At 46.0% G+C, this 12549-nt stretch overlaps 1 protein-coding gene across 4 annotated transcripts in view; it reads right to left on the reverse strand.

Moving 5' to 3' along the window:
- Window positions 1-12549, reverse strand: part of fbxl17 (F-box and leucine-rich repeat protein 17) — a 129527-nt gene that overhangs the window by 53423 nt on the left and 63555 nt on the right. Inside the window, exon 9 of one of the 4 annotated variants that reach the window (XM_057031966.1) lies at window positions 776-914. The exons of the other annotated variants lie outside the window; for them this stretch is intronic. Coding sequence (XP_056887946.1) covers window positions 905-914 — 10 coding nt within the window. The 3' untranslated portion in view covers window positions 776-904. Of the gene's footprint in view, window positions 1-775; window positions 915-12549 lie in introns of those variants that run through there. 4 annotated transcript variants of the gene reach the window in all.

Genomic DNA, 12549 nt, shown 5'->3' on the forward strand with positions numbered 1-12549 from the left:
AGCTATATTAAATTTTAGCCTTCCAGCTTGACACCCGACCATCTAGGAATCTGCTCAGATCCTCTCTCATCTGTCCATCGCTGCTTGTTGCCTCCAAGATTGATCATCCAGGCATCACCTCACAGTCTGATCCAGATAAAACCGGCTCCACTTCATTTGCCATGACATCATCATCAAGCCTCGGGGGAAACGTGTCCAAAATCAGAAAAAGGAAAATCGTTCCGTCTCTGCATTTTCCGTAACCTAATGCAGATAAAGAAATGAAGCGTCTCGCGTCTTCCTCCATTTGCTGACTTGATCTGATACAACGCTCCGACAGAAAAGACTCTCCTTTGGGTAGAAACCAACTGATCGGCCACAAATATGCACAATGTCGTTCCCAGAAAACTAATTTTGCTGTGAAAATGGGGTGTTAAAGTTATTGAGGCTCCTTTTAGATTTTAATAAACTAATGCCGAGGCCGTGGGGCTTATTTCAATTTCTTGAGGCTTTGTCCAAATGTCTTTTATATTATGGTGCCACTGGGCTGTGAACGAGACAATGTTTCATTTTATTACATCCTGGTATCTTTGCTGTTTGCTCTCCAAACAACGTGAAGCACATACGGAGAAGAAGCAGAAGTCCTGCTGTCTGTCCACAACAAGAGAAATAAATCTACCGATGCTTTGGCTATTCCACATGTGGATCTCTATCTCTGCTCCTGTCATTAAACCAAGACAAACATGAGTAAATGTGTAATAAATGTTGCAATAAATACCGCAGACGCTAATGATGATAATGATACAGTGCACTTTATGTACGGGCTGTCTCGGTTGATTGCAATCATTGCTAATTGCACGTTTTGATTAAGAGCAGTTGCATTTCCGACTTGTCTTCGTCCAACACACTTTGTGGAATTCCTCCGTCACATGGAACTTTTGGACAACATGGAATTAGGAGAAAAGACAGACACAGAAAGTGTATGGCTAATCAATAGTTCGAGCAAATCAGCACCAACAGAGTGATTGGCAAGTAGGGGTGTGTGTGTGTGTGTGTGTGTGTGTGTGTGTGTGGGTAGGAGGGTGGGTGGCAGGAGCAGCCCAGAGTTTAATGTCAGGAAGAGTGTTTCTTCCTGACATAAATCCACATGACTTCCAAAGGTTTGTGTGTTTGAAGAGCAAGTTTTTGGGTTTACTTTTATTGCCTCCCATCATTTCCTTTTGCCTGCTTTGATGCTGTTGTTTGCTTCCTCAGCAGATGAATTTTGACTTATTGAGACAAGCCTATTTCATTTATTTAACTTTTATGAGTCGCATGCGCGCACGCTTACACACACACACATAGACACACACCCGCGGAAGGGGGGGATCATCCAAAGCAGTTCAGAGAAGATTAAAAGAACTACTATCCTCTTTTTTATTTTGTTTTAATAGTTTCTTCAGAGAAAAACATTTTCAGTGCGACAGACTGAAAATGTGTTTTTCAGTCTGCATTTTTCACATTTGTTTAATTTTATGTCTTTAATTTTGAAAATGGACATTGATTTTTCTTTTGTATTTATGGTTCAAGTGTTCTAATGGCATCAGTGCAAATCAAATGTTCTGATTTCCAAGGTTGTCTGGAGGAATAAAAACGTACTCGGCTGCAGAATGCGTCGCGTGGTTGATGGCTGAAATTAAGCACTAAGCAATCAAAAAGTAGGGAAAAGTTTGAAAATGTGCAACATTTGGAAACATTCTACTCACAAAAAGGAGATAAAATGAAGACAGGCAGATTAAAATGGAGGTGGAGGAGCAGCCTGGAGGCAGAAAGAAGCGGAGCTGGTCCAGACAAGCGCATCTGTGTTAGCTTAAGTCTGTCTGGACAGAACCCTAAAATGACACATGTGCACCGGGATGTGCTGGGTTTCAAAATAATCGGACGGGAGACTCCTGCGTGTCACATAACTGTTGCCACGGAAACTTGAGAGCAAACATGACTGGAGTCACGTCGAGGCAGGGCAAGAGACGGCAGCTTGGATTCTGCTCCGTGTGACTCAAGTGGCTTCTCCAAAGACTCCAAAACGTGTCACGATCGCCCCGAGGAATGCCGTGGGATGCGCCGCGCATCGGCAGTAATGGAAAACAGATTTAATAAGTTTCTCCGACATCACGTGTCTAATTGTCGGCCCTCCAGTTCATTGGCGATCCTGTTTTTCCCCAAACTTTCCATGAGCAGCAAAAGTCTCACACTGGTGCAGTCTTTCTGTCAAGCAGCAGCTTTTACGAGCGCTGGCAGTGGACACGAATATGGCTGAATGGACGGAACAGAGCAATAAAAAGTCGCCACTTGCCAACCCCGGGCATGATGGAACCAGCTGAGTGGGCTAGATGCAGAAATATCGCCTCCCAGTTCAGAAACTGAAGCTGTTGACGGGCTTCCAGCTGGATTTTACGACTGTGAAATAATACTCCGAACGCTACACGGGCATACTTTAATAATGATGCAAGCGCTTGTCGTGACTTTTACTGCGTGTTCTGCGCGCTAAATGTTTGGACTTTAATGCCTCTTTAAGTTACCAGCCCTTAAAAGAAACTATTTTCCATGTGTGTTTCATTGTAAACCGCAGCAAATACTCTTTAATAGGTCACTGGAGCGAGACTTCATAATCTATCTAATAAACATAGACATCCTTTTTACGGGGTATAATGACCTCAGCACACAAGTTGCTGTGTTTTAGTTCAGGCTGAAGTCAGATAAGATCAGAACAAACGGACTACAACACGACTGGAAATCATTGTCGACCCAGGGAAAAATATTTGTTTCCCATGAGCCATCGTGGCTCCTGACTGCACCCGTCGGAAAGGAGGGGTGTTTGCAAAAGCTTCTCCCACCACTAGGCGGTGCTGCAACGCACACACGTTATATTAACATTACGTTCTGGTGGCTTTGGGGAGCAAAAACTGAAATCAAGCACTTGCCTGGTGACAACGGTTAGATGACATTTACTGGCGAATACCACTCGTTTAGAAGCTCGCAACTCCGTCATTCAGTCGTCCTTTGAGGGGAAGTCGGGTTCGGGTTCAGTTCGGTGACTGACTCCACCTGTACAGCATGTTCGCTAACTGAGAGTCAAAAGTAATTCCATTTTGAAACTAACTTGCTGCACACAGCTGTAATTTAATTACACACACACACACACACACACACACACACACACACACACAGCCAGAAGCTATTTCACCATACTGCTGAATACCATTAATTCTTGTGCCACATCTCCTTAGGAGGGGAACCGGTGACAGAGACAACCTCAGTCGGACAAAAAAGAAAAAGCCTCTCTCTCCTTCCACATCACCACTTCTCTCCTCCAGCATCCCTCCACTCCCATCCATATTCAGCAGATCATCCAGGCATGTGCAATAAGGAGAGGGAGCGGATTGGAAGGTGGGGACGGGGAGGAGGGCCGGATGGTGTGGCTGATTGTAAATTCAGCACTGGCTCTTCTTGTTGCGCAGGAATGACCCATCATTTCACACTGGGCCAAATGGCAGGAATTCATAAATATAAATAACGGCAGCAAATTCCTCTTTTTCCCGAAGCTGTACCGAGCCACAGACGGAGCCGCATTAGAATAAAGATGCCTTCTTCCTCTCCGTCTCTCTCATTATTGCCTAGTAAATATGCCTTTTAGCCTTATCAACCTCCTTTTGGTGCTCCTTCTTACTCACTTTCTGTCATAACTACCATTTGATTGGCCTTTTATGTAAAACGTAAGAGTGGTGTGCTATGCAACATCTCTGTTTCAACTCATCACATTTCAAACTGCGATTCCTTTCCTGCTTCCTGTACTTTATTTATTTTTTTTGCCAGTTTTGACTTGAAACAATGATCTCCTGGTCGAGCCAAACGACTCGCAGGGCTCAACTGTGAGGGTGCGAGGATGGATGGAGTGTGGGCAGAGACCGGCCTGGCCTGCAGACAGTTGGAATCCATTCCAGCTTGGCTCTGCTACTGCCCGACCAACACAACCATTTGGCTCCGGCGTGCTTCCAAATGCCCTATCTGTAGCACCTTGATTGCTCAATTTAATGTTTTTCTTTCCTCTTGGCGCCACACGCACGCACACACAGGCACAGAAAATTCTAATGTGGCTGCAAAGAGAGACCATAAGCGTCAGAGCAAGGGCAGATAAAACTTATTAGTCAAACTGCCACCTCTCCACGCCACCAACGCTAATGGTCGCCTCGGCAGGCGGAGATAAATACGGCCAATCAGAGGCAATCATCATGCGTGCTGAAGAGGCAAGTGAAATAATGACAAGGAAGGAAAAAAGTGATGAGACGCTCTCATCCCTGACAGTCACTTTGCAAGAGTGAAAAAATAAAAGTGGGCTTCATAGCACATCAGGTAGCAGTAAACGACACCCACGGCCTCCGACGGCTTGTTCACGCGTCTGTGAGTCTTTTGTCGGCTCTCCGGCTCGTTTTGTCACTTTTCTGCAATATAAACTGAACCTGGGGCTTCAAACTAATCCAGAAAAGTGTTTCGCCGCCTCCCTGAAAGGAAATTCCTGTGAGCTGAATATGTCGGCATACGACTTAAACAAAAAAGAATGACGTTCTTTAAAAAGTAAAAGTAAGCACCGTCAGGAGAACCGTTATTCAGAGGATCTGATTCATGTTTTCCTGTAAGATAAAGTCCCAACAAGACAATGACATTGCTGCCATGGAGACTAAAGCAGCTCTATGTCTTGATGCTCTCCAGCTCTGAGACTTCAAAACAACACTTGTGTTCTGTTCAGACAGACTGAAGCACCTCAGACGCCGTTTGGACCAGAAAAAGATATCCAAAAACAGAACGAGCTAGCTGCACAAGGTCACAGATCAGGTCAATGTCAATCTCCTCGACGTCCCACATTTAGGAGTTCGCATTTATATACACCAACATTTTGAACACAAACTGCTTTGATTTTACTCCATTTTTGCCCGTCAACCACGTGTAAAGCCAGCTGCTGGCTAAGCCATTAGCACCAGAGTATAGATTCATTCTGATATGAAAGGGGCCTTTTTTAGCACAGCATGTCTTCCATTTCAGGTGCTCTCCACAGGGCTAAACCCGATTTTGAGTGAACGTGAAAAGGAAAAAATGGAGCATACGTGAAAAGAAAAATGCACTTAAGCGGACCTGATCACAGCTGCCGCACTTTGGGCCAAATGAGAAATGAATGAGGACTAACTGGGAGCGTATGCGGGAGCATGGATGTGCTCTGAGGAGAGCAAATCTAATAGATGCATTAGTGATGAACACATTCTGCTCCCATTTTTAGATCTTCAAGGAGGTCTCTCTTCAAAGAATAATGGTTCTGAAAAACCTAGAAGTGAAGAAAGGTCTTACCTCGCAGAACAAGGCTCACCGACTGTCTAATACTTCAGCTGACAGCGGTGACGGATCTTAACTCCCTGAGCCACATGTGACCTTTTTCATTTTCTTAAAGGTTTGCTCTTGTTCTTGATCATTGCTGCACGGGCTTTTTTATGGGAAATGAGCCCGGTGCTACATATCAAGCAAAGGTCACTGTGTGTCACTATTTCTGCATGGAAAATGGAATCATGTCAGAGAAAGGTCAGCGTGAGGCGCTCCGGCAATCATGCGACATCATGAAGCACGGCCGCCGCCCTCAGAGCACTGGCCGGCCCGACCGCGCCAGCTCTTCTGGGTCAGGACCACCAGAAGATGAACAGCGAGCCTTCAATCCCAGCTAACACACCCGAGTGCATCACCTATTAGAGCTCATTCGGGAGATCAATAGTGGCGATCGCTGGAGCGCACGTGAAACATTTTCACAAATAAGAATCTATTGGACAGCCTGGCAAGTTAAAATTGACTGGGTTCAATTTACGTGACAGACGAGGTTTCCCAGTCATTACCAAGATAATAGAACGTTGCTCTGCGCTGCAACTCCCAAACCATCAAGCGATTTTTTTTTTTTTTATAGGTTGGGGCGTCATATTAAGAACAAGGAGGATTTAATCTACGCTGACGACTCACCGCTGTTTAGCTGCTGGTACATGTGGTTTCATGAATAGTCATCATGTAGGTGTAACCACCGTTGATGCTCTGCACAATCACATTAGAGCTGAGGGTTATGAGGCCATCTTTCAGTGTTAAGCACACCCAGTGACGTTAACGCCATTTCCTAACCCTGTTTCCCAGTTAGTTATGCTCACATATCACCATCCTCCTCTTCGCGAGGATAAACTGAATTAGGAAGGTTGTCATTACCACTGATCATACCAGTCAGGGGGCGGTCCGCGACAACTGGGAGCTCTGGAGCCTCAGACATTGATTCTTCTTAAAGGTAACAAGATTTTGTGGTTTAGTGAAAAAAGTCCAATCACAAACTGATCAGTTTAGAGCTTCCTTAAATACTCAAGAAGCCCTAAAAGTAGGCTGAAACTAGTTATGCCATTTAGAAACTGCTGCACATTCAGTTTGATCCAGAATAAACAGGCCGTAACTTAAAACCGATGGGGGTAAAAAGAGGAAACACAAATAAAGGCTTATTTGATTCTTTTTTTATTAGATTACTTTCAGTCATTTTGCACTCCAACGCAGCTGTAGAAACATATTTTAATGGTGTGTGGTATTTTCCAAATTCAATAAAGCACAACATACCAGAGCCGTTGGAAAGTTTTTTAAGTGGAGAGCAACACACTGCCAAGCAATCAGATTACCTTGAAGGAGAGTGGTTGGTTTGGGGATGGGGGGGTTCTATGAGAGCCAAGGTTCCACTGCCGACACCTGAGTGGCTTTTACGGAGCCAACACAAACCGCTCGACTTTGAAAATCGCTGGAGATTTCACAACGCTGGCCCATGTTAGACTTTTGTACAGGTTAAAAAGAAACACGTCGGCACAGGCGACATTCACTCGTGATCAGCCTGTTTTCTGACTTCCCAACACAATTCGTGCGAGAGGTGTCGAAGAGGTCGCACTTTTAACCCCATCTGCTGGTTGTTTTTAATCGGTCGATGCCGGTTACTTTCCAAAGCGTGACGGAGCCGATGGGTGAAAAATTAACCCAAGTGTACCAATGAAGTTTCTTCAGTCTGCAAAATACTGCAGGTAAAAGGAAGGAGACGTGCCAGGAACACCGAAATAACACTCAACTTGCCAGCCAGTCGAGTCGGGGAAATATTAATTCAATCAGTTAAAAGATGTGCGTGATCCATCCATCCTTCAGAAGGCTGTAATGTAAAATCAATGAGGAATTTAGCTGTGATCCTGGACTCTTTCTCTCCCTGCACGTTCCCGTCCTCTCCATCACTTCATCAAGTTCCTGACGACGATGGAGGGGAGCGACAGCCGGATCGTTGGCTGTCACGCAGAACGATGTCGATCTCACTCCACTCAGACAATAGTGACAGCATAACAATGAACGTCTCAATGTTCAAACACCGGGCGGCCATCGTCCACACACAGACACACAGTCGCAACAAGGTGATGGGGAGCGATAAGATAAGGCAAACATCCCACAGCGAGTGGTTAAACACAAACAGAAATATTCTGTTCCACAGACAGATTATTTCTTGGTAAGAGACGTGATGTCGATGCTCATTTCTGTCACATCGCAAAACGAAAAGTAGCTCTGAAAGTGCGCCACAACCTGCCACTATATTCTGCTCAGTTCCATTCAAAAAGACTTTAGTTTGTCCCCGGGGGCAAGTGGAGGCAGGTACGAGCAATATTGGATAAAAATACAATATAATAAAATGAAAAAAGAGAAATATATGTGCACAAAAAACCCCAAAAATCCAATTAGCACCCCTTTATAAAACTTACAAAAGACCAATGACAGGTGCAGTGTAAGTTTCAGTAGTGAACATCAGTACTGGAGTGACAAGACATTACCAGTAGGGTCTATAAGATCAACCAGACCAGCACTTTGCAGCAGTTAGAGTCATTCATGTGTAATTACAACATTACGATGACGAGTCTTTTAAAATGAGCTCTGAAAACAGACCTTAAACACAATTAGACTCCAGCTGTGATGCTGAAAGTTTCAGGACAAAGTTTCTGTTGTTCTAATCCGATCTGTGTCAGCAGAGGTTCTCACACAGGTGTTTTGTTCTGCGTTCCCAGAGTTTACAGCTGGACGGGGGTCCGGTAAAACCCTTCCACCAGCTCAGCTTCTTCAATAATAGATGCCCGTAAGAGGCTGTGGATCTCCAGCTAGGGGGCTGTGAGCCAGCGGATGAGATGGCTTGTGGAGGGTTATTCATAGATTGAGTGCACACGCGCACACCTACACACACAGGCCATTAATGCATGTACGCACTCCCCATTCCACCCTTGCAATCCTCTCCTCTCTTCTCCCAGCTGCCCTATTAAACTGAAGAATCTCGGGAAGTGAAATGAAACTAGTAAATCTCAACCGCTTTTATGATTGACTTGATATGATTTGTATTATAATTTGGACCCGCTGCTCTTTTTCTGCCTCCTGCTGCCTTCCAGCAGCAGGCTGCACATCCCCTGTTCTCTTCCTCCATTATTTAGATTGGCTCTCCGGTGAGACGGACCACCGGGTCTTCGCAGCACGTACCTATGTCTATATGTATATGCACAAAGGCCTGCATGCAAATAAACATCCACATACGTGATAAGCTCCCAGTTCCTGGCCGAGCAAGTGTGTGGGCTTCAGGATAGACAGTGTGGACACTTCTGAAGCGTTCGGGGAGGGGAGGGCGCAGGGGATCTGACAATCCAATCGGACTCCTCCCGGGGACAACGGGTTGAGCTCATAAATGAATGTATGAGAAATCCTGGAGAGATAACCAATGGGCACAAGGACCTCAGAGCGATGGAGGGAATCATTATATTGACTAAGTGATGGACTGACAGACTTGCGGGGAGACAGTTTAAATGCATTCTTTGAAATGCAGCCGGTTTGAACTTGAAAGTCTCGAGGCCTTTGACCGTCAGAGCCTCAACAGACGGAGGGGGACAAAAGGCGGGAGTGAGTAGCTTATTCGACTATCGGCCCTTTAACCTTCTGTGGTTTCATCAAACGAAATTAGAACTGCATCTCTGACTTCCCCTCTGTTTGGCTCATGTGCCCGTGGGCAACACTTTCCTCTTTTCTCTGTGAGTTCTCTGTTGAAAAAGAGGAGCTGAGTCGTAACCAATCAGAGCCTTTATGCTTCATACTCGGATCAGGACCTAAGCAATTCCTACATCTCCACTCTAAAAGGGCTTTCATGCCCTGACCTGATGTCAATGAAAAGTTAAAGCTGGTCTCATCATCGCGGTTCACCCTCAGCGGGGTTCTGAACTGCACTAGATACTGCGGAAGCCTTGTCACTCTCATCGTGTGTTTGCATCCATCTGCCGCAGCGGCATGTCTCTTGCCATCGCCCCCCCTGTCTGTCTGCTTCATTTCCAGCCCCCCGTGCAGTCAAAATGATTCAGAAAAGGAAGCCTGAGACGGGCCTGCAGCCTCATCTGTCACAAAAGCCACACGACTCACAGAAACCCAGGTGCAGATCCCTGCCGGGCCCCCCGACCACATGAACAGGCGTGCAGTTTGACCGAGTTTGATTGGTATAAATTTGCATATCTGCAAACCAGGGGCTCTGAAAATTCTAAAAAAAGAAATCTAGCTGGAAGAAAAAAGAAGACCCCAAATAGTGGAGCAACTAAGATCAGATAAAAACAACTCAAACCCACTTTGGTTATGGGGAGAAGTTTCCTTTGGCCCAACTCAGTGTACCCGTCAAATACGTCCCACTAACGCACGTCCTTATCAGTGGAACTGTTCCCCACAAAAAAACAAAAATAGCCAGACTGTGGTCAGGACAACGGCATCAACCTCTCGCTGACTGTTTTATGAGGGTGGAAGAAGGACCATTCTTTAATCTTGCGGTGGCACGGCCCAAAGAAACGGACTTAAAATACACACACACCTCCACAGACGACGTAAATATGCAAACACACACATCAGGGCTGAGCCCGCTGATGACGGAGGACCTGAGGTTTACAAGTTGAGCTGGCATTTCTGGAGAGAACGTACGATCGTTGGTGGAAACACACACCAAAGCGGTGTTTTAGTGCGGTGACTGAGGTTGTTAGGGTTGGAATGCGAACAGAGCGCAAACACACATCACACGCTCCCTTTTTTTCCCCCTTTTTTTCCCCACAAACTTCCAGAAAATCATCAGATTATAACGGCAGAAAGTAGATTAGAAAAAAATCAGTTCTCACGCACACACACTCTATGAGAAAAGCAGCGGATGTGAGACCCGGACAAAAGGATTTGTCTGGGTGAATGGCATTAAATGTGATTTGGCGTTGCTAAATAATTTCTGTTTATACTGTGTTGACTGAAAATGTGGAATACAATGACAGAAATATGTTTCAAGTTAGTTTTGGAACTGCGATGAAAAGTAAACTCCCTGAGATGCACAAACAAGCTGACATTGCTGTCGCGGCCTTGTGAAGGTGGGATTTTAACTTCACTGTGCTGGTTTCGTCTATCTAAAATGGGAAAATAATCCGTTTGCATGAGGACAATGCAGTTCCTTCACGAGCACGTGCTAAATAAAGCTAGCTTTTGCCCTCCCGTGCTCCGACGGTGCACTGCAGTGACCTTGATTTGCATAAATTATGAAAGAAAACACCCAAATTTGTGCACTGGAATCACTTTCAATATGGATTCCCCCCTAGGATTGATGGGATTGAAGCAACATGAATGGGATCCTGCCACAGGGGAGGAGGGAAGGATGACATAAAGAGACTCGGAGCAGACAGTAGGAGACCTTATTCTTCGCCTCTGCGTCATCATCCCTCCTCCTCTGATCTCCCAGGGGAGCTGACTAAAAGACAGACGGGGGTATATGGGGTCTTTATTCCCTTCATCTCCTGATAATCCCATCTTTTTATGTTGGATGTTCCTTTCTGTGCTCTCTGAACAAATCTTGTGTCCCCGCCTCGTTAATCGCATCACTTCCTACGGTGTAATGCACTCTGGGTAACTGGACCTCACTGGTACCAGCACACTACTCTGGTGCCAGCTGGCACTCCTCTCCTGTCCAAGATGTTGAAAAAGGAATAAATAACATCTTTAAAACACGCAGGAAGAGATTTTCAAAAGAAAATGTCGGAATTTTTCTCTGTGGAAAGCGTTTAAAAGTCACCCAACCCAGGAAGCAAATGTTAATTTCTGTGTGTCCTACTTTAACAAACGAAAGGGTGGGGGGGAGGGGGGCTAAATGATGAATACTAAAACTGTGTGAGTTGGTGGCATCAAGGAGCTAATAAAAATCTTCATGTGGCGCCAAGAAAACATTAAATCAGGGTGAGATGTTTCCCAGGCAGGAAGGAGGGGAGAATAGAGAAGAAGGAACACATAAAACTTTAATTCAGGGGATACATAAAAGAGAAACGAAGAGGTAAAAGTTCCTCTCCGAACAGTTGCAACAAAACGTTCCTTTTAAATTAAATTGTACTGTGTTGCTGCAAACTTTCTGTTGTATAAAAAGAATTTAAAGTCTTAATGTGCTGGAATGAATAAGAAAGGTTGGTAAGATGTACATAGAGGAGAGGAGAGGAGAGGAGAGAGAGGAGAGGAGAGGAGAGGAGAGGAGAGAGAGAGAGGAGAGGAAAGAGGGCATGGAGGGAGCGTGGGCGGAGGGAGGGGAAGAGAAGGAGGACACAGACGATGGGGAAGGGGGAGGGGAGGACCTCTCGCTCTGAGAGACTTGGGGGGGGGAGGAGGCGACTCTCCTAGGCAGAGGAAGGAAGGGAGGAAGGGAGGGGAGAGAGGAGAGAGGAGAGGAGACGGAGAGGAAGAGGAGAGGAGAGGGAGAGGAGAGGAGAGGAGGAGAACCAGGAGAGGAGAGGAGAGGAGAGGACAAGGACCGAGGAGAGGACGGAGAGGAGAGGAGAGGAGAGGAGAGGAGAGGGAGAGGAGAGGAGGAGAGGAGGAGGAGAGAGAAGACCGGACGAGGGAGAGAGAAGAGGAAGGAGAAAGGAAGGAGGAAGAGGAAAGGAGAGGAGGAGGAGGAGAGGAAAGAAGGAGAGGAGAGAGGAGAGGAGAGAGGAGAGGAGAGGAGAGGAGAGAGGAGAGGAGAGAGGAGAGGAGGTCGGGAGAAGAGGAGAGGAGAGGAGAGGGAGAGAGGAGAGGAGAGGAGAGGAGAGGAGAGGAGAGGAGAGGAGAGGACGAGGAGGAGAGGAGAGGAGAGGAGAGGAGAGGAGAGGAGAGGAAAGGGAGAGAGGAGAGGAAAGGAGGAGGAGAGGAAAGGAGGAGAGGAGAGGAGGAGAGGAGAGGAGAGGAGAGGAGAGGAGAGGAGAGGAGAGGAGGAGAGGAGAGAGGAGAGGAGGAGGAGAGGAGAGGGACATTTGACCAGATGCAGAGAACTCAAACATCTCATTAAAGAGGTTCAGAGAGTTCAGACAATCAATGTTTTGGTTTAAAAAGAAGAAATCCAAAGGGACCTGATTAAATCAAAAACCTCTCGTAAAAGGAGAAAAAACTATTCGTGAATGTTGGGAAAGAGATTCAAGATGCCAAAACTGTAAACAAAACGTCCTG

Source organism: Takifugu flavidus, chromosome 5 (genome assembly GCF_003711565.1).
Source record: "Takifugu flavidus isolate HTHZ2018 chromosome 5, ASM371156v2, whole genome shotgun sequence".
Taxonomy (NCBI): Eukaryota; Metazoa; Chordata; class Actinopteri; order Tetraodontiformes; family Tetraodontidae; genus Takifugu; species Takifugu flavidus.